This window comes from Podarcis raffonei, chromosome 5 (assembly GCF_027172205.1).
Source record: "Podarcis raffonei isolate rPodRaf1 chromosome 5, rPodRaf1.pri, whole genome shotgun sequence".
NCBI lineage: Eukaryota > Metazoa > Chordata > Lepidosauria > Squamata > Lacertidae > Podarcis > Podarcis raffonei.
Genome location: NC_070606.1, coordinates 44,735,569 through 44,757,996, shown reverse-complemented (window position 1 = coordinate 44,757,996; position 22,428 = coordinate 44,735,569). Strand labels below are relative to the sequence as shown.

General features: G+C 38.2%; 2 protein-coding genes across 5 annotated transcripts in view; one reads left to right on the top strand and one right to left on the bottom strand.

The window, feature by feature from the left end:
• Window positions 1-22,428, top strand: part of DOCK1 (dedicator of cytokinesis 1) — a 346,150-nt gene that overhangs the window by 118,479 nt on the left and 205,243 nt on the right. The gene's annotated exons all lie outside the window — the stretch shown is intronic.
• The window catches only part of INSYN2A (inhibitory synaptic factor 2A), a 58,945-nt gene continuing 37,218 nt past the window's right edge, over window positions 702-22,428 (bottom strand). For both annotated transcript variants that reach the window (XM_053388900.1, XM_053388901.1), the window contains 2 exons: window positions 14,680-14,751; window positions 702-4,599 (listed from right to left, as the gene is read on the bottom strand). In XM_053388900.1, the coding sequence (XP_053244875.1) occupies window positions 4,416-4,599; window positions 14,680-14,751 (256 nt within the window). In that variant the 3' untranslated portion in view covers window positions 702-4,415. The remainder of the gene's footprint in view (window positions 4,600-14,679; window positions 14,752-22,428) is intronic.

Here is a 22,428-nt window from a genome sequence, read left to right as displayed (position 1 = left end):
TTAATATTGAGGCAAGTTTAAAACTGGACTTTCTGGTTCAGTTCACTTACAGTAGTCTATCTGACTATCATGGCGCTACACAAGCAATACGATCCTTGTCTGATTTACTTCATACACGAGGAGGCATGATATTGCCTTATGGTATACTATAATTGCAATCAAGTCATATTTGGTTTCCCTCTATGAAATTGTTCATCTATTGCAGAATGTGAGCAGTTCAGGTGTACCTGTACTTCCATAAAAAATAAAAAACCCACAAAACTTAACAGGCTGCATTCAGCTAAATGAATTGGGGAGTATATTTCAAGAGAGTCCACATTAATTTAAATAGCGTACACCCATACTTTATTGATATGGAAATAATGCTAAGAAATGTTGAAAGCCCATTGCTTCCTTCTAACGCAATGAATACTGTGCCTTTATGATGCCGTTAGTGGCAATGATAATTACTAAGTTTACAGAGAAGGAGCTTGGTGCTGCTGCAGAGGTGCAGTTGGGCAAATGCTATCTTGACAACTAGTTCACTTTTAAATTGCTCATGAAAAATTAATCTGTTGGATTTAGAAAACTTGATACAGTATAGCAATGAAATGTTGCCGGGGGGGGGAGAATAGAGACAGCACAGCCAGTAATTTGTTGTACAGAAGTTTTCGGAAGCAAAAATATGTAAAATAAAAGCAAACAATTCATATATTTAGTGTTTATAATTTTAATATTTTTTTCCATTTTATCCTGACTCTGTAAAGTATCTTACAGTGGTGTATTTTTTTTAAGAAAACAAGTGATATTTACATGTATTGTTTCCCAATAATTCCAAAACAAAGAACTATGTTGCTTTATGGGAATTATGCAAACTTAGAAAATATTGTCCCTGTAGTATGAAAATAGCAAGTAATATAAAATTACTGCAGCATTTATTGGTTTGAAATGGAATCAAAGCATGATATGGAAGTGTGTTTATAAATAAACCAGTGGTTGTAACCACATGATATTGCTAATGAATACAGCAGCAACTTATGGAGTATGCCAGATTGGAGAATGAAAATACACTTACTTTTAGGTGTCCTACCTGGTTTTATACGAGATCTCAATAAAGTGGAACTATCGTCATCTCACATCTCAATCACGTATTGTACTTGGCTACAAATTTTAAAGAATTAAATTGTCCCTCCATAAAATTCTAAATTGTGCCTGAGTGATCCTAAATGTAATACAATATGATACGGTTTACACACTTGCAGAGAACATTTTATTACAAGTTACATAGTATGGTACGATAACACAATATGTAATTTTGAGCAAGAATATGTATTTTACCTTTTGAATAGAGGAAGTGTAGGAATTAAAATTTGTCAGCGTTTTAGGAAAAATACTCCGTTCATGTATATAGAACATTTAATTTAGTTTCATTTTTTCAGCTTCAAAATGGTTTCCCAGCACCTCTTTTTCCACCTTGATACCTGTATAATGTAGCTTTTGTGTTACTTGGCAACAAGCAAAATACTGTTTTTGTAGATTTGTATGTAAATGGAAACCCATGAGAATATGGGCTATTTCTGTAACACAGAGATCAAATGCTAAGAATATCAGAGAGCTGTTTGTTTAAAATATGTGTAGTTGTATACTATCCGTATTTTGGCCCGGGTACGAAAACACTTAAATTTGTTAAGGGCTGTAAACCAGCAGATATTTACCATACATACCAGAAGACTGCACACTTTTTTGTTGTGCATTTCTTGCAGCTAACAATCTTTAAGCCCAACAACCTTTCCATTGATTTAAGTCCTAACCTGGTTTTGTGTTGGTGGGGTTGGGTGAGGCAAAGGGGCAGTGAAGGCTGCTGGAGGGGGAGGGGAATGGAGAAAGCGCACATATGCATGTGCAGTTTTCAGCAAGCACATTTATAACTTGTGAGATAGTGACTGTAGAGCTTGGACTATTGACCCAATTTGTTGTTGTTTGAGGGGATGAATGCATATAGCTGGGCTTCTGTCACTGTCACTGAATGGTAACTACCTGCCTTGGATGGCAAACTATATTTTAGATTTGGGGGAATTTTCAAATGCGTTTTGGGGTGTATTATGGGTTATAGTGTCAGCAGAAGTAAACAGAAGTCTCTACATGTGCAGACTTCCCATTTGTACTTCTTTGGATCAAGATAATGGCCATGATCCTCTTTAAGACCATGCATCAATGGTCAAAGGAACTGAGCTGCTCTGTATGTGAAGATGTTTGCAGTATCATAATAAACATCTTAGTTTAATATACATATGCTTATATTTGAGGATTTTGTTTTCATAAAAATAATATATTTTATGTTCTGAGATATTTGGAATTCTAAAATATTTATGGTGGGATCTTTTGTAAACAGGTTTTGAACTTTAATTAAAAACATTATAAAATACATTGTTTCATTCTCCCCCGTCCAACATAAAACAATTGCACTTTCCTTCATGGCACGGAAATGCCTTTCTCATCCTTCAGCTTTCGCAAAAAAATATTTTGGAATATGTACAATGATTTGTAGCCCTCTTGGAATTTTACTAGAAAGGTGTGAATTTTTCGTTAAAGCATAAATAGGAAGTACTGTTTGAAGCTGACCATAACAATCACATACTGCATTTTCATAACTCATTAAGTGAAGCATTTATCTTCCCCCTAAAAATGACCAAATTGCTTTTTTTGGGAGCCATATAAAATTGGCAATATTTAAATAATGACTTTGAGATTGAAGTAAGTGGAGTATAGCATGTCACACACTTGTTTCTCCTTTTTTGTGTGGAATTCTAAAAGTAAAATTATTTCCCCTTTTTGTTGCTTCCCAGTATTGAAAAAATGCTTGTTCAAGACATGAAATTGTAGACCTAATACCTTGCATATACCCTGTTGAAAATTAAACTAGAAAGGATCTGAGAAGTCTGACTTAATCCTAAAGTTTACAAGGAAAGTCATTATAACATATTTTTCCTCTTGAGACACGATTTAAAAATATGGGGAAAAATCAGGATACAACACAACCAAATTTAAGAACTTCCTTATTGTATTGATATTGGTGAGAATTTAGTATTCGGCTTCCTCCTCTTGAAATACGTGGGTAATAAAGAAAGTGGATGGCTCATGCCCAAGGTTTACAGTTGAGGGTGAATTTTAAATGTTACTCTTAAGGTTACCAGTTTTTTTCCCAATGAATCCCGGGACACTTTTCAACTTCAATGGATTTTGTATGGGGACTGATTTGTAAATCCATAACCTTTTCTTAAAGTTGTCTGTTTTCACATTTTCATTCAAGGTTTTGATCTGTTAATACTGAACGAAATATGGAGGTCAAGATGGTTGGCTGTCTTTCTTGAATGCGCAACTAAATAAAATTGCCAGGCTCTTGTGAACTTTTAAAAAGCACAACACATTATAAAATTTCTGGCACAGTGTGTCAATAGTGTATAGTGTTTTTCAAGACTGAATTACAAAAGAGTATTAAATTGTGGCAGCTGCCAATGATCTGTTACTTTAATGTTATCCATCTCTTCTCCTCCCCCCTCCCAAAATATGGTGCCAAGAATATATAATTTTAGCTGTTGGGTACCAACAGATTAAAAATGATATCTAAGAGAGCTAAGAGCCCCTAGCTTTGACCCTGTCAACTTTTCAGTGATTAAAGGCATGTCCTGACTTTGGGTGGCTTTTCATTGCTCCCCATATAAAGTGAGCAGTAGGTCTGGCAATGAAAATGACAATAAATAAAAGGTGCCAGCATTTAACTGAGATGCAATCACTTGGCTTAATGCTACAGCACATAAAGGCAAGTTTACACATAGTCACATCTTAAAGATTATTCATGGTCTCAGACCATTTGAAAATATTGTGCTTTCCTCAGGATTTTATGTGCTGAAAATGGCACTACCCAACCCCAGCATATTTGGAAAATTAGATGTACAACGAAGGCCTTTGGAACCAAAAGGCTTGCTTTTCGCCTTCACAAAAACAAATCAAAACAAATCTTACTTGAATTGATATACTCAGATGTGAGCAAGATGGCAGTTTGACATTAAAATGTTTCTTTAAAAAATGATTGTGGGTTGAGGGACTTGGGGGAGAGTAGTTTTACTTTTCTAACCTAAATTTCTATCCTGGTTTTTAAAATTCTTTTACATCCCACACTGGTGAAATTTGAATACAAAGTTGGCAAGGTGTGATTTAACGCCTTGCTCCTGAAAGTTAGTTCATAGGTACAAAGGCCTTTTTGGTACATATGGTGAGAACAGAATGCTTCTTTAATATTGTCAGTATAACACTTGCTGACAGTCACCTGCTCAGATTACCAAGATCCCTTTTTTAAAAATTCCACAACTTTGCGTGTGGATGTGTTTGTTTGTTTTTTGAAGAAGGCCTTAAAATTCCATATATTACGGAGTTAGTTAAAGAAACCAGAGTTTCCATCTTCCGTGCTTTTTTGATTCAGTTTTGGATTTTTGCTTGGGAGTTGAGGAGTAACTCTCCTGGGAATAAGGCAAAGGTGCAACCTGAGTTTCCTCAATAGGATGAAGTTTTCTCAGAACTGGCTGTAGTTTGTCTTCTTGCTGCTTAAAATCTAATTCCACACTAAATAGTGGAAGGAAAAGAAGAAAACCAAAATCAGTTGTCAAGGTAAAGATTTTAGGCAAGTCAACATTGAAAATGAGTGTGACATGCTGAAGAAAATCAAATGTCTACATTCCTTCAACAGAACACATTGACAAGTATGTTATAAAACAGTTATGAAGAAGGTTGAAATATATAACAAACTTGAAATGTGTCAACTAAATAATGATGTGAGACCTATGTTACCCCATAGCATCATACCAAGTCAGACCATTTGGGTCAGTATTTTCTACATCTCCCATTATCCCTGACCATTGGCCATGCAGGCTGGGGCTAATGGGAGTTGGAGCCCACAATATCTGAAACAGGCCATATTGACTACCCCAGACTACAATTACTGGTAAAGGCTCTTCTGAGTTTTAGACAGAAGTCTATCCCACAACTACTTTACATGCCATGGATTAAAACTGGAATATTTTGCATTGAAAGCATGTCATTTTACCTTTAAGATATACGCCCCTTCTCTGCTGACTCCTCCTCTACCCCTCTCCCCAAAATATTTAGTTGTAAGATGTTCTTGTACTTTGTGCACTTGCAGTCTGACACTAACTGGGTCTCTGTTTGGGTTGAGGGTTTGGCATCTGTAGCCCCTTGTGCAAACATGGTAATTCATGCACCTGCTAACTGTACGGTATCTCTGTGTGTGTCTGGGGATATTTTTAAGATTTAGAAATTATGCCTCTTACTCCTAAAGAGATTTATTGTGAAATGAAAGCTGTGTTGCTCTTGTCATTCAATACACGACACCCAATACCAGAACATTATGAGACATTGGAGTAAAGGTACAAAACTCCCCCTGGGAGAGGGACATGCAAAACAATACAGGGTTTTATGTTAAACACATTGTGTTTCTGACATTTCGTGGAATCATAGAATTGTGGAATTGGAAGAGACCCAGAGGGTCATCTAGTCCAACCCTGCAATGAAGGAACAATATCCTGATCCAGGATAAATTAGTTTAACCCTGTACTAGCTGCAGTCTTCTGTTTGGATCATAAAGTATGCTGCAACAACCTATTGGATGGTTCACAATTACCTGTTGGGAATTACCTCAGAAACCATGATAGAGTAAGCTTGCAGCTAATGAGGGATAAATTAAGAAGTTCCATCTACTTGGGGTAAACAACTGGATGAAAACCCTTGCCTAGTTGTTCTTAAGCTACCAACTTCACACACATGAAAGGGATCAGCACTGTAGGCTTCTGAATACATCATTTGAATGAATGAGCATCACAATCTGATTTATATGTATTTGAAAAAGACTGTCTTCTAAGCTTTGCACAAACTTATTGAAATAATGACCTCTTTGCTTATGCTTCGTCTCTATAAGGCAAAATCCTGGCTGCATATAACGTAACTCAAACTTGAAGCTCAGCCAATTATAAAGATAAAGCTTGTCAAATTGGCACAGATCATCATGTTACTAAACAGAACTTTGAAACATAAAGATTGCAAGGGAGAAACAAATTCAAATCTGTTACTCATTTGAAGGTTTAAAATTGCCACATAAAAGTAAAGTTAAGCTCATAAAATATGCATCCTAAGTTGTAAGCAGTATGTGGAGTGGAAAGCCCTGCTGGCTGCCCTGCAGTTAAGGAAAAAAGATTCAGAAGAAATTATAGCTAAGAGATCAACATACATTAGTAAAATACATTTCAGATTTAATTTATAAAAACAAAGAGGCATGATTTCACGCTATAACAAAAGGGCAATTAGTAATGGTAATGCACAGCAATCTGGGCAAGGAGATACACACACACACAATTTTGGAACGGCAATTCTTGTGTAACACAAAGTAGGTTAATTATATAGCAAGTTTCCTCACCTGTTCATGGATCCAAGAAAGCAAAAGTAATGATGGAAAGGCAAAACAATCATAAACTTAAGCACGGCTCATAGCTAAGGGAAAAATTAATGTGGTTTATAACCTCCCTCCCCCCACCCACCCACAAAAAATGGGAAAATATTACACAAGGTGACATATCCCTTTAATCCTAATGTATTTGTTCGGTCCTATCATTGCATATCCATGTGAAAAAATAGGGCTGAGGATTCTTTGATGATAGAATCTGAGATACAGGAACAAGTAACCATTGTGTTTTGTCACAATGTTAATTAACACAGGAATCTTTCAACTGTATATGTAAGATTTAAAGAGAAAGTGTTGCTCATATATTTTCGCTTGGATTCTAAGATACATTAACTTAAGGAGGTTTGTGGAAGAAACTTCCCTTCGTCTCACTGCCCCCTCTCCATGCAAAGCATCTCTGGAGGCTTGGAGGTCTCCTCCTGGACAAAATGAGGTAGCATTCAGGGAGGTTGCTGGAGGAGAGAGGGATTGCCTAAATTTAGGATTGAACTAAAATGCTTTAACAAGGAAGTTCATGGAAAGTATGTTTCCTGTTGTTTTCTCCACTCCAGTAGCCCTGCTCCCAGGCCCTTATTCAGAAGGTTTCCTGACCACCCAGAAAGGCTCTTTTATGAGGGAGACAGGGTGCATATGGCTTTAGGCAAAAGTAAGGAATGGGGAACTTATCTGTGGACTTTACAATAAAATTTGTTATGGTAATAGTACATGCAGTGTCAGATTGGAGCTTGGACTGGGTTTTGTTGATTTCTCTCTCCCCTCTGACCCCCAGTGTCCAATATATTGGACAGAATTGTGCCAAAGCAATGGGCTGGAGCAATGGTACATTGCTTGTGTTTTTGCTTCTATTGAAATATTAGTACAAAAATATATGTCAGTTTAAATCTATGCAGCATAAAGTCTCTGGTTAACAGACTGAACATAGGACTAAGCTTAAGTTCCTTAATGGCGAGATTCAAGGATCAGAAAGGACCCAAGTTAAAGAGTATGCATGCCACTAGAAGGGAGTTGAATATACTTGCATCAGGCTTAAAGAGCTTTTTTGTTGGTATGTTTGTTTACAAACCAGTATAGTTTGGCCAAGTGTTTTGCTGTTCAGTGGCCTGAGCTACTGAGTTGTTAAGGCTAGGACACCATGTTTGTGTTGAGTGCTGACAATTCAATATTCCCAATCAATTTCAGACCAGCATATGTTGTAGCTTAGAGATATAGATAGCATATGTGAAGCATGGGGCACAGGCAAACTGCTTTTAAAAACCACTGACCATGCTCAATGGTTTTCTTCTTTTGTTGAACTACTTTGTTAGTGTTGCTATATATGTAGTAGTAGTAGTAGTAGTAGTAGTAGTAGTAGTAGTAATAATAATAATAATAATAATAATAATAGAAACCTATACAGTGATTTGCCTCTTGAGCTGTGGGAAATCATGTACCAAGTTTCCAGCTTGGCACATGGTTTTTTTCCTGTGGGTAGATGCATATGCCTATACTGCATAATCATTAACATTTCTAAGCTGCATGGATCTCTTCTTTAGGATCTCATGGCAGGAAAATAAGCACATAGCTAGACTTGAATTGTGCATCCATGGAATGACATGCTTACACACACAGCAGCTTTTTCAGGTGTCATAGTCCAAAATATCCAGTGAAAAAAAGATGAATATGGGTAGGACAATTATAGATAGGACCAGTAATTGGCGCCTGAAACTGCCCCAAATCATCCTTTCCCAAACTTCCTCCCAACATTTCACCTTCTACATTATTTCACGCGCCACTGACTCTCACATTTGCAAGCTCTTCCTTGCTTGCCCAAATCTAAGCAAGCCACAGCTCCAACATCCACGCCCCTTTCTCACATGTCATTGCTAAGCCTCCAAAATAACATTGCATACCAAATTAGAATCCTTTCCCTCAATTCTGCCAACTAAACACCCCTTACCTGAAAGTGTGAAGGAAGATCCCTTTTATTTTATCAATTCTGTCTGTCTGTCTATCTATCTATCTTGCATCCAACACATTATCATATTGCTGTCCCTTGTAAGCCTCCTCTGTGCAGGCAAAGGGCTTATTATTTTGTCTGTTGATGTTCACATAATCCATATAATAAATGGGAGCAGCAGCAGCAGATCAACCCCTTACTTTTACCCTACCAATATACTGTTTTCTCTGTAATGTGTCCGTGAGCTGAATATCATTCTATTGCCTTTTAATTGTGACTTGAAATAATGACACACTTTAAGCTGATCATATGGATGTAGCCTAACAACTCTTTGAGAATCATCTGTGCTACATTTTTAGAAGTGTCTCCAAGTGTAATCCAAGTCAAAGTTGATGAGATAAGCAACAGGAACAAACATACTTTGTGGGACAAAGAGAATTTGTACCCATGTATCTTTATAGTATCCTTTTTATCTTTTTAATTTTTCTTTAAGGGTTGTTCTCTGTGGTTTGCATTAACTAAGTTAAGCAGGCTTTGCTTCAAGAATTACTGTGTCATGCTTTGAGAACTTTAAACACTGATCCTCAAATCTCTTAGGCGTGTAGATGCCCTATTGAGACATAACTTAGTGGTGATTTTATATCATCTAATTAGCTTTCATCTACTAAGATCGTCTTAACTTTTTCATTTGCTGATCTGGACTTGAAGATTGTATTTCAGATTGTAATAACCTGTTTTTAGTTGAGTCAGAATTTAGGACCAGGAGAACCATAATACCTAGGGTAAAATTAAATTACTGCGTAAAGCAAATACATATTTTTTTTTAATTCCGAGGAACAGAAAATAGCCAAATGATACATTAGCATGGCTTTCATGAATATTTCTCAAGAACTTCTGTAGTCTGGTTTAATCAGGGCTTTTTATAAGGGGTTTTTTTTTTGCTGCAGAAATTAATCAGTATGCTTTAGATACAAAATCTTTTCTGAACCTGAAATAGCCTTGAATGAGTGCTTCTGACTTTTCAACAAAAGTGAATTCTGTTATGAATGCTTTAGACGGTTCTTCCATTAAGATAATTCATGGTAAGTGCCCAAGATCAGTGTACAAAATATTAAACAAAAGCTGTTTTTAACTGGGGTAGAAAGAGCAGTTCCACTAGGAAATAATCATAGAATGAATATAATTTTCAGTTTTTGTTAAAAGTTACTTTGGACAGGCTAGGAATCGGATTAATACCTTTCCTGCATACAAATGCCATTACTTCTCAATAGTAAGTCATAATAAGGCAGAAATATGTGAGCTCCTGGCTCTATCTTGATAATGGTGATAATGTATAACTTTTTAGCTGTATTAATCTCATTTGGTGGTACTTCTGCTTTGCTGTTCTATAAAATATAACTGATTTTGAATGGAGGATATACTTGATCTTCTGTTTTGTGATCTTAATACTAATGGGATAGATTTTCTCAGCTTGAACATTTGTCGGCGCGAAACAAAAGAATAATTTTATTATATTCATTATATGAAAGCTTTAGGGGTTTTATCTGTTTTTTTCTAATCAATACTTTGAAAAGAATTGTCACTGCAGTGTATTATGAATTTTTAAAGTTGCCATTTTTTTCTCAGTTATGAAATAAATTTGTATTTTTTAAAGAATTCATTTAGTCACTAATGGGCTTGGGGCAACCTTAAATTATAAAGTTGAGGCTTGGTCATCTATTCTAGCTTGTGAGTCAGTACATTTAACAGTATCTTCTCATAAGACAAATTACAGATAGATATTGCAAGATTTTGCTACTAACTACTGGAATATGTTTTATGTAGAAGTGTCTACTTATGATATATATATATATATAGAGAGAGAGAGAGAGAGAGAGAGAGAGAGTAGACACTTCTACACTTCTGTATATATGCATTGCATTGCATTATGTATATGCTATCATACTTTTCTAGATTTAGACCCCCCCCCCTACTTTATAAATGGGAGTTGAATGTGTAAGATGTTAGACTTTGACCAGTGTAATCAAATGAGCAGTATAAACTGATACTGGGATCCGTAAGGCTGCTTGGGTTAGCACAGTGTCATTGTTTTTAAAAAGCACTGAACAACTGACTCCCATATCCCATCACAAAATACTTTTGTAGACCTCTCCTCACAATCTGAAACCCACATAGGTTGGCAAAAAGTGTTCTATAGTGCTGAGTACTAGACAATGTTCCTTGTGGAAGAACAGGCTGGCTATCCTTGCTATCCTCCTGCCTTTTTCAGCAATTTAGTTGGGGACAGTGCTGGATTTACATATAAACTAAACAAGGTATAGCTTAGGGCCCCACTCTTTTTGGGGCCCCCAAAAAATTTAAAGAAAAAAACCTGGATGTACATTTCCAAAATATTAGATAAAAAACAAATAAAATAAAACCTACATGCAGCAACAGTGTTTTGTGTTGTGTATGGACCTGTTAAGTCCAAAAATTACCATATAGCATATATTCAACACAAAAACAGTGACAATTTGTTGCTGACAAAGGACAGCTGGGCATATAAAGGGCGCCATTACCTTCAGCAGCTTAGGGCCTCATCAAACCTAAATCCGGCCCTGATGGGGATATAAGACTGTATGAAGCAGGAGAGCCAGTCAGGCTAGAGATTCTTGACTATCTTGGACAAAACACTCAGCACAAGCCTCATGTCCATTATCTCTTTGGCTATATGCTTGAGGTTTTAGTTACCACTTATTATTTTCCCTACAGTTTTTTCCCCAAGTCAACCTTATACCTTCTTAAAAAAAAGAAAAAAAGACAGAAGATATTTTAAGGGATGTATTTGGGGAATCACCAGTGAGAATACCACCCTTTCTTTGAGCAAGTTTTCCAATGTGGCATCAGGGGCACATATTTTTCTTTTTAAAAAATAAATCCTCGTCATATATGACAAACCAAATTCCCAGTACATAAAAACCAAGTAGCCAATTGCATACTACTTTGAAATCTGTACAGAAAGTAGGAAGAAGGGAGAAGAGCTTCGGTGTATATTAAAAATATTAGGCACTGATAAAGTTGGTCAAAATAATCAGGTATTTTGATGAACAGTAAAAGAAAATAAAAAAAACAGGAAAAGAAGATTTAAGTTGTTTGAAATCTTCATCTTTCATGCCATGATGGTCTTTAATTAGACACCAGCTATTGTGCCATGGTACATTAACATTCCAAGAATGTCATATTGAGGAAAATTAATTACATTTAATAATTTCTACATTTCACTTTCTCAGTTGCTGTACTTGACATTAGAGGATGCAGTTGGGTAGTCAGGAGGGCAATGGATTTATTGCTGTAAGGCTGCTTTTTATGCTTCAGTTAAGGCCAGTTTAAAAGGGTTTCATTTATATGAGTTTTCTAAGCACATCCTACCTCTACCCTACGATTATGTTCCTGAGTTTATACACAGCCTCTTAAGCACATTATGAGTACCTCTTAAATAGCTGCCTTGGTTCAAAACAAAATATGCTTTAATCAGGGCAGATTTAGAAAATTGTTTCTTGTCTGTAAGTGGAGATGCTTAGAGAGGGCCATTCTCTCATGTCTGCTATCTCACATTCAGACTGGTTCTCCTCTTTGTATGTTGAGGTGGTTTTGCCACATGAATGAACTTCCTTTGATTATGTGTTTATGACTCTGTGTGTGTGTGTGTTTGTGGTGTTGGGCACAGAGTGAGCGTAAGAGGCAGTAGTCTCTGGAGAACTGTGTAGTGCTTTTCTCTGCTGCCTCTTCTATTACTGTTGCCAGAATGGAAAGCCCTCTCTTTCCAGCTCTTTGGATTTTATTATTGTCCTGATGGGAATGTGGACAGTGAAGTTTATCCTTGTAAAAATATGGATGGAGTGAAAGGTGATGCAGTCTAAATATGCAGGGACAGGAAAAAAGAGGAGAAAGTTTTAGATGGCTGGCATAAAGTTTCATGTCTACTCATCTTGGATGCACTGTTTACATGTTTAACACTTTATGTATGTTTGAGTCTAATGTTTGGATGTAGTGGATTGTATGTATCATCAGGATAGAGAACAAGGGTATTTATATATGTTTCCCAATGAGCTCAGACTCCCATGCTGGTATATAAGGTTCTGAGTGCTGACTGAAAAATAGAACAACTACTATGGCTCCTGTTTCATTTTCCACCTACCCAAGCAACATATTACAACAATATTGTGTCTAACATTAACCAAACAGCTGCTTCTGGAAAGCGTGATTTGCAGCAGGGAAATAGTAGGATGTGCAACTCTTTCTCCACTCTCTCCTTTATTCCAGAAACTTTACTCCAGGAACCCCCCCCCCCCAACAAAAATGATTTGACCTTTTTTTAAGGTAAACATAGGTCTGGAGCCCTTACATGGGTGGAAATGTTTGAAAGTGGGGATTTAATGAAAAATAAGGAAAGAAAAAGGTTTTCTAAAAAAAAATAATCTGGAACATTCTTCACGACAGGGTGTGCTGTCCTGGTGTCCTGTTACCTTCCAGCTATTGTTAGATTCCAAGTTGCATTCTGCCCAAGCCATCATGGCCAGTGGTCAGGGATGATGGAAGTTGTAATTCAGCAACATATGGAGGACCACAAGTTCCCTATCTCTTCTTTACAGTGTTAAAATGCAAACTGAAATGTAGTATTTAATGTATCTGATGTATATGTTTCTACATATTTCCATGCTTCTTTATGAAGTTACTATTTTAGTTCACCTTAATATAAAATAAGGTAAAAAGGTAAAGGACCCCACACAGTTAAGTCCAGCCGCGAACGACTCTGGGGTTGCGGTGCTCATCTCACTTTACTCGTCGACGTTTGTCCGCAGATAGTTTTTCTGGCTCACGTGGCCAGCATGACTAAGCCGCTTCTGGCGAAACCAGAGCAGTGCACGGAAATGGCGGTACCTATTTATCTACTTGCGGTACCTATTTATCTACTTGCACTGGCATGCTTTTGAACTGCTAGGTGGGCAGGAGCTGGGACTGAGCAACGGGAGCTCACCCCGTCGCGGGGATTCGAACCGCCGACCTTCTGATCGGCAAGCCCTAGACTCAGTGGTTTACACCACAGTGCCACCTGTGTCCCCATATATTAACTTTTAACAAAAATAGCTTTGAGTAATGATGCAGCAAAAGCATATCTGATTTGCTGCTATTTTCACCTAAACATCATGTGCAATTGGAAAATTGGGAACAAAATCCACCTGAAGCCATTGCGCCCTTAAGAACTTCTGAAGTTAGAGCCCCTAATTTCTTTAACAGCATACATTACAAAGGAGAATGAATGAGATAGCATTAGGCTTCCTGCATTTCAATTTGTGTTTGATATATTGTGCAAACAGACACCATAAGACTTAAAATATGAAATGTAGTCACTAATATAGCTTTTGTGCGCTAAGCATCCCACAATTATTCCCTGAGCTACTCAGTTGTTGCAGTCAGTTTCCTCCTACTGACCTAGTCCTCACTGTCATTGTTGCAAAGAATAGTGGCACATATTTTCCTCTGATGCAGTGCTGTATTATCTATGTAGCGTGCTAAAGCTATTAAAATTCTGCATTATTTTAAATTTAGTGTTTCAAATTTTAAAATTCATTTGCTTATAATTTATCTTGATTCTACTAGTTATGTTGCAGACCCCCCACAATGCCTCACCCTTTCAGTTTCTCAGTTTGAGTTCACTTAGCATTTTAAATGAATACATGTTAATTCATACCTGTGATATGTACCCACTGAAAATGTGTTTGAAGGAGAGACATGCATGTTACCATGTGTTCATCAAGTAGATATGATGTGGAAGTCTGTGACTGGCTGTCTTTCCATAAAGCAAAATGAGTGTGTCTACTTCTGATTCTAACACTTTTAATAGGTACATACAAGAAGTCTGGAACATGAAGCGCAAAGCACCCCTGAGATTTCACTGAGTATTGCTTTCAAGTTCATCAGCATTGCCCCTAAGCTCAACGTTCTCATGATGCTGATGTTTTATGTGTGTGCCTGGTGCAAATACAGAACACACACGTGTCCTCGTCTCATTTCTCTTTTTATATCTGAAATACTTTATAAATTGGATTTTATAGTGCAATAAACATTAATTTCCTAGTCTTCTGTGCATTCGTGCTGAAATGGCAATTTAAAACATTGACTTGCTTTCGATCTTCCACCAGGGAATAAAATCATTTTTACCCAATTTAAAGGAACATGGCAATTATTAACCTACCTATAGATTATACATGCACTGTTCCTGCATGTGTCACAGTTAGATGTGTCTTGACCAGTCCGATATGAAAGCCTACAAAGATAAGAACATGAAATGATTAAAAGTGTTTGCTTATTTCTTGTTTGCTTTCATTTTCTATAGCAATTAACACCTTATTTTTCCCAGTTGGTTGCTGGCCATACTTTTCCACCTGTGCTTTGGAATATAAGGATGCCTATGAACTTTGATATTCAAGGGCAGACAGTTTAAGCAGATGGCTGCGGTTAAAATATGTAAAATGAACAGGATATTCACCTATAATTTGCACATTATAGATTACCATACTTAGCAAAAACATAGTGGGTGACAAGTTCTTCCCTGAGTGATGTGCATTGTCCACCCCCATCAGGCGAATGTTCTAGTCGCCTGTGATAGCCAACAGGAATGAAGACTATTACCATAACTAAATATTGAAAGTCATTATTCAGCAGCAGGGCTTTATTATGAGGAAAGGCATACAAATCACTCTCACTCTTATAATTTGCTTTCTAGCTCCTGGACACTATTTCTGGAAATACGACATATAGCACCTGAACATTTGAAGGGACTGCCTTGCACAAGCTGTCCGTGGCCTGTGGGCTGTCCGTTTCTAATGTAATATAGTTAACTAATTGTTGTACAGCTGTAATACAGGTGAAGCTTTGAGAAAGCCTAAGGTTACAGGCCAGGATGCAGGTAGCTTTGCATACTGCAAAGCAAGTTGTTAAAAGATAACATCCAAATTAGGTGCAAGTTTTTATCCCAAATTCTGTAAGTTTGGTTTTTTAAAAAAAGATTGTTAGCAAGTTTAAGAATTAATTTAGTAAGCCACTTGAAAACGAGGTGAGGTGTAGAATGCTGTGGTTTGGATATTAATATGTGTGCAAGGACGATCTAGTTTGAACTCTGTATTTACTCTGCCCTGCCTGCATATCAAATCCTGTGGAAAACTTCAGTGCCCCAGAAACAGCACTGGTGAAATTGCTATTGCTTGTGTACTTATATGAATCTCAGTGCTATTCAGACCGCAGTCTATACATACCTGGGAGTAAGTCCCACTGAACTCAGTGGCAAATACTTCACAGTCAAAAAAGGGGGGAGCAGAGGATTGTATCACATGCCACATTTAAGGTCCAGCAACATGAACATTAGGAAATATGCTCAATATTCCTGGCTGCCAAGGCCATTTAGTGTACACTCAGCCTTATCATTTTTATTTTCCATTTCTGGGGTGCACTTCAAGTCCAATCCATTCAGCAGTGAACTGTGAAAGTGGTTCCATGAGCCGGGGTGTGTGTCTTTAAATAGTAGCCTCCACCCCAATGCACCGTGATCAGTTATCTGTTTTTTTATATCACAGTTATCAGTGTGCATAGCACTTTACAGAACACAAGAGGATAGGTCCCTGCCCTGGGGGAATTTGGAATCTAAAATTTATACTCTGGGAAAACAAGGGAAGGGGAGGCAGGGGTACATATGTAGTTCTTTTGAGTTACACATCATGTTAGGCATCTGCTTCAGCAAGTGAGATGAATTTCAAAAGCAGCTTGTGATATGAAATAAGGCTCAGCTTATAATACATGCTCTACTGTGTTGTTATAAATGCCTTGCTTCAACTGAAGTAGCTCTTTGGATCCTAGCCAAAGTATACCTGCCAGCCTATCAATTATTGACTCCCAAATTATCCCAAATGCTCTCTGTGTGCTAATGTTTGAAACAAAGCAAAATAAGAAGGGGAGTTATTGTCTCTGTTTGGTTGGCTGCTGTAGGAAACAAAATGCTGGACTAGACGGACCTTTTCTAGCAGGGCTCTTCTTATGTCATTGTGAACTATAAACACAAATTTACATCTACCAACAAGCACAAAAGTGTCAGTCTATATATAATTTTTTATATTAGAGTGCATATTTTTATGTATCTCATAGCACTCTTCTTCATCTGGTGGGTCAGGATTCACTAGTGGGTCACAGCCTGATCCAAGGTAAGGTGGGTCTCAACAGGAGCAATACCACCGTGCAAATAAATGGTAAAAGATTAATAAATGGGTCCCCAAATGTTTGTGCTAAAAGTGCATCCTAGGTCTGATGTGTCACATATCACGTTTGCTTCCTTAGAACATTGGTTCTACTCATTGTTACCACTTAGAGGAACAGTCAGCTCTTTTAGGTTCAAACTGGACCAATGGCAGATTAGCTCCAATGGGGGATTTGCCCAAAAGCAAATTGCAGCTTTAGAATAGGAATGCAACAAGGGAATGAGGGGTTGAATTTCCCCTTTGCATGCTGGGACTCCTGCATTTGGCTGCCCTTGCTCATGGATGCAATTTACAGTTTAAAAACTAGCACATGAAATGCAGGGATCATTTAATGTCACATATGCTTTGGCCCTTAATCTGCATTGTTCTTGAAAGAAGTGAAGAGCTTTTGGAAAAACTTATCTTGTCTGAGTCAAGGGCATGTTAGTAGATGGGAATATATTTCACCTCCTACTTTGTATTTCAGTAATAATATTTACAAACACGCTCACCACATATAAAGGTATCAGAAGACAGTGACTTGTCTATATACAAAGATAACCCATAAACCGAAGCCTCTAATGTACATTAGTGCAGCAATTAGTTATTGTAAATATTTGCCATAATGTGTTTCTGCCCATTATAATGTATAGCAAGTTTCAAGTAGTTCTGCCTGCCAAATCTTTGAGACAGTTTAACAGTTGTGTCCTGGGATACTGTCACCTCCAAATGAGGTCCGTTCACGCTGTCACTGTGAGAGAATGTGTTCCTATAGAGTCAGCCATATTTCTGCATTTCATCAATTAACCTTGAAGAATGCAACGTGAAGCCTTGTAATAGATTGTGACTCAAATAGTTCATGAAAGCACCATTTCAGTTCCTCAAAATAATAACATTTCTTTTGTTTATTTGGGGGCGGGCAGTATAAATCTATGTGGGCCACCGCTGTGCATCACATTGAATTTAATATAATGAAGTTCAAAGTGGGTCAGTCTCTGGCTACCAAATTTTGGAGCAAATATCAAACATGTTACTTCCCTCTGAATTTTATCAGTTAACTAACCAATAACTGAACAGTGTCAATACATCTCTTCATAACTGGTCTTAGCCAAGTAGAAATGGTTGCCTTATACATTCCATTGGGCCCCTACCAATTCACCCCTGCCCTGTGCCAAATTAATTTAAACATGAATTACTTTGCTTTCAAGGGTTAGGCAGGTTGATGAGTTTAATGGCATAACTGTTATGCAAATTCTTTTTGACTGGCTTATACCCTCACAAGTACCTATCAGTTAGAATCCCTAGCTGAATTAGCTCTCAACTGTTCAGTGATTATTCTACTTCATGGACTGTGGCTAATAGCCCTTAGCCAGTCTGAGTGCAGGGATTAATAATATCCTAGTTATTATGTAAATGAAAGCTCCCTTATCCAATCGGATTCTGCTGAATTTCACAACTGAGTACATTTAGGGGTCAGTGACTCTAATATCCTTGGGCTGTGGTTTGCTTAGTTCCATTTCAGTATGCTAACAGTGAATGTGGTGATTTTTAAGTACAATTACATCTGCCACCTCTTTTATCTGGTTTGCAGTGGGCATGTAAAGCACAGCATTTCGACAATAAAATGTTTTGAGTGAAACTAGAATCTATGTAATTACACAGAGAAAAAAATTACTGGCTTGAATGAAGTGTCACCACTCATAATTCCCCTCCCCTCCCCCCAAAAAATAGGACAACAGTGCCTGCTCTTTAGGAATATGAGAACGAGTCACTCTTACTGAGAGCCCCAGATGCGTTGTTATTGTTGTTGTTGTTGTTGTTGTTGTATAAACAAAACTCTTCAGTGTCTGCTTTGCCATTCTGTTCAGTGGAGCAGCGCTGTCTCTGTGTTTCTTTTCATATGCAGAACTACCCCACCACTAAAATTTGTGCTGCAATTTGCATGTATGTGTACCTACACACACTTAGTACTGTAGGCATTGTATTCACTGTGCTTGAAAGGGTTAACTGGATTAATTTCAGCAGCTACTGCAGTGAATGATTGTCATGTGCTTTTAAAAGACTGATCTTTAAAAAAAATTATAGGTTTCAGGGGAATGCTGTGGACAGAGTGTATCTTGATTTTAGTAAGGCTTTTGAAAAAGTCCCCCTTGATGTTCTTGTGAGGAAGCTGGTAAAATGTGGGTTGAATGAGATAACAAGATTTGTAGACTGATCGAACCCAAAGAGTATGGTTCCTCGTCATCCTGGGGAAAAGTGACAAGTGTGGTGCCACAGGGTTCTGCACCTGTTGCTGTTCAATGTCTTTATAAATGACTTGGATGAAGGAGTTGAGGGGATGCTCATCAAATTTGCAGATGACACCAAACTGGGAGGAGTAGCTAATTCTGTTAGATGACAGAATCAGAATTCAAAATGACCTTAACAGATTGGAAAGCTGGGTGCAAGCTAACAAAATGAATTTCAACAGGGACAAATGTAAGGTTCTGTACTTAGGCAGGAAGAACCAGATACACAAATATAAAATGGGGGATACCTTGCTTACTAGCAGTACATGTGAAAAGGATCTAGGGGTCTTGGTGGATCACAAGCTTAACATGAGTCAACAGTGTGATGCAGCAGTAAAAAAATAATAATGCTATTCTATGCTGCATCAGCAGAAGTATACTGTAGTGTCCAGATCAAGGGAAATAATAGTACCACTCTGTTCTGCCTTGGTCAGGCCACACCTTGAATACTGTGTCCATTTCTGGGCACCACAATTTAGGAAGGATGTTGACAAGTTGGAATGTGTGCAGAGGAGGGCAAGCAAGATGGAAACCAAGCTTTATGAGGAACGGTTGAAGGAGCTGGGTATGTTTAGCCTGGAAAAGAGGAGAGACAAAATAGCCATCTTCAAATATCTTAAGGGCTGTCACATGGAAGATGGAACAAGCTTGCTTTCTCCTGCTCTAGACCAGGGGTCAGCAAACTTCTTCAGCAGGGGGCTGGTCCACTGTCCCTCAGACCTTGTGGGGGAGCCAGACTATATTTTTTTTGGGAGGGGGATGAACAAATTCCTATGCCCCACAAAATAACCCAGAGATGCATTTTAAATAAAAGCACACATTCTGCTCAAGTAAAAACACGCTGATTCCCGGACCATCCACAGGCCGGATTTAGAAGGCGAATGGGCCGGATCAAGCCCCCGAGCTTTAGTTTGTCTACCCCTGCTCTAGATGGTAGGACTCAAAGCAATGGCTTCAAGTTACAAGAAAGGAGATTCCAACTAAACATTTGGGGGGAAATTCTGACAGTAAGAGCTGTTTGGCAGTGGAACAAGAGCTGTTTGACTCCCACGAGAGGTGATAGACTCTCCTTCCTTGGAGGTTTTTAATCAGAGGTTGGATGGTCATCTGTCATGGACACTTTTAGCTATGATTCCTGCATTGCAGGGATTGGAAAAGATAACCTTTGAGGTCCCTTCAAACTCTTACGATTCTATGTTTACAGCAAATTTTTTTAATATAGTGAATTTAGCTACAAAAACTTTCATTAATTGGAGCTTGATTTATGGGGGGAGGGGAACAAAGCTGAAAGCATTTTTATCCCGTTGGAGTATGCTTATTTCTGTGTGTTGCATGTAAATTATTCCCTAGTAATGTAAGACAGGGATGGGGAACCTCTCTCTGGCTGAATGTAATGTTCCCTTCTAAACTTCAAGACCGAATATAATTGGTGAGCAGAGTTAGAACCAAAGGAGGTGAAACAACGAATGTGAATTTCACCCTTGTACAGTAGGCTTTTTTCTACCCATCCCCCATACACCCCTGCTACCTTCTGCTGGCAAGGAAGAAACAGGATTCGAATTCAAGGACATTCTAGCCAGGCAAAAACCCTCAAGGAGGATGCAATGAGCTTATAAAGGTAGGGAGATGGTACATTGCTGGGGAAGGGTGTATGACAGGCATAGGCAAACTCGGCCGTCCAGATGTTTTGGGACTACAATTCCCATCATCACTGGCCACTGGTCCTGTTAGCTAGGGATCATGGGAGTTGTAGTCCCAAAGCATCTGGAGGGCCAAGCTTGCCTATGCCTGGTGTATGACCTAGATATGGTCCTAAGGACCAGATAGAGAAGGCAAGAGGGTTGTGTATCATTGAATCAAGATATAGAAAACAAGGGTAAGAAACATATTGTGCTAAGAAGAACAAGGAAACCTTTAGGGGAAAGATGCCAAAAATAATTCTCAAATGCTGACTTTAGTTTTTCTATGTATAGGCTTAGCAGTTCTGGATATTGCTTTTTAAATTGGTCATCATATGTCTTATTTTACTTCAACGCACAGCCACTAATTCTTTGGAGAAAAATTATGAAACCCTACAGTATGCCATACAACTACTTCCACCACTGACACCTTTTAAATAATATAGCTGCTAGTTCCTGCAGTGTGCATTTGTTTGGCAATTCCGAAATTTCAAGCCCTTAGTAACGGTATGTTAAATCCATTAAAAAAAAAAGCAAACAAACTTTCATTCTGTTATTAGTCTCCCAACACATGACTCTAGGAATATTTCACTAGTGGAGAGAAACTGGGTGGGTGGTGCTTCTTATCAGCATCTTGGTGCACTCCCTTGCTTCCTTTCTCCCACTGTGAATGGGACAGCTCTGCCTATCCCCTCACCTTCATATCTAGGGATGATATGGAATGGCTGGCATGAAATCAGTGGCTGCTGTTCCTTTTCAGGGGCTGGGGAAGTTACCTTTAGACATGTGATTTGGTCTTTGCGCCATTTGGCTTCTTCCCTATTTTATCTGTGGCTGCCATTTTGTGCAGAAGCATGTTGTCTGGCACATGGAGCTCAGCGAATAAATTCATCAAAGGGGATCTGCCTGGAATTTCCCTGCCACTTCCAGATGTAGAAACTTTCCATGAGATGCAATGATCAATTATTTTCTTTCTTGTGGTGATGATGAGGAAAACCAATCTCAATTTTTTTAAAAAAAGGTCACAAAAGGCTAAAATAGCCGTTCAGGTGGGAAAAGAGAGAAAGTAGTGATCCACTTCCTATTATAACTGCCCCTCAATTGTGTAGGAAGCATCTTGTAATCACCAGTGTGTTGGAGTTCACAACTACATGGAAGGATCATCAGCTACTGACACATGGGTGCTGTACCTGGAGTAGGACTCCCAGAAGTGATGTTTTGTTTGGTAAAGTGCTTCACCTACAATAACATCATTCTTTCAGTTAACTTCTACATTTGTAGTGGTTGAATTGTAGAATTCCAAAACACATTTGTTTTATTCTGGTGGTCATAACTGACTTCTTCTTCTGTTCGGCAAATGCCCCTTCAAACTTATCTCCCTATAGCCATGCAATTGCTACCTCTACCCTTCCAGAATCAAATTGCTCAACAACTTCATCTGTCAGTGGCTATTTCATCAAAGAACTTTGGAGCCCCCCAAATGACGGCTAATTCCTTTAAGCAAGTCACACTCTTATAACAATACTAATCATCTGTTTTGGGGGATCATCTTTACAATCCAGTGGCACAATGGACCTGCTCCAAGCCTGAAGCTGGGATAAGTGTCAGCTGGCTTAAACTGAATGCCATACAGGCTGTTCTCCTAGCATTTCAGGAACATGTTGGAAGCAATGACATCTTGATTCATAGCAATGATAACATAGCCAAAGCATGCATAAACCAACAAGGCAGTACTCATCACAACACTGAA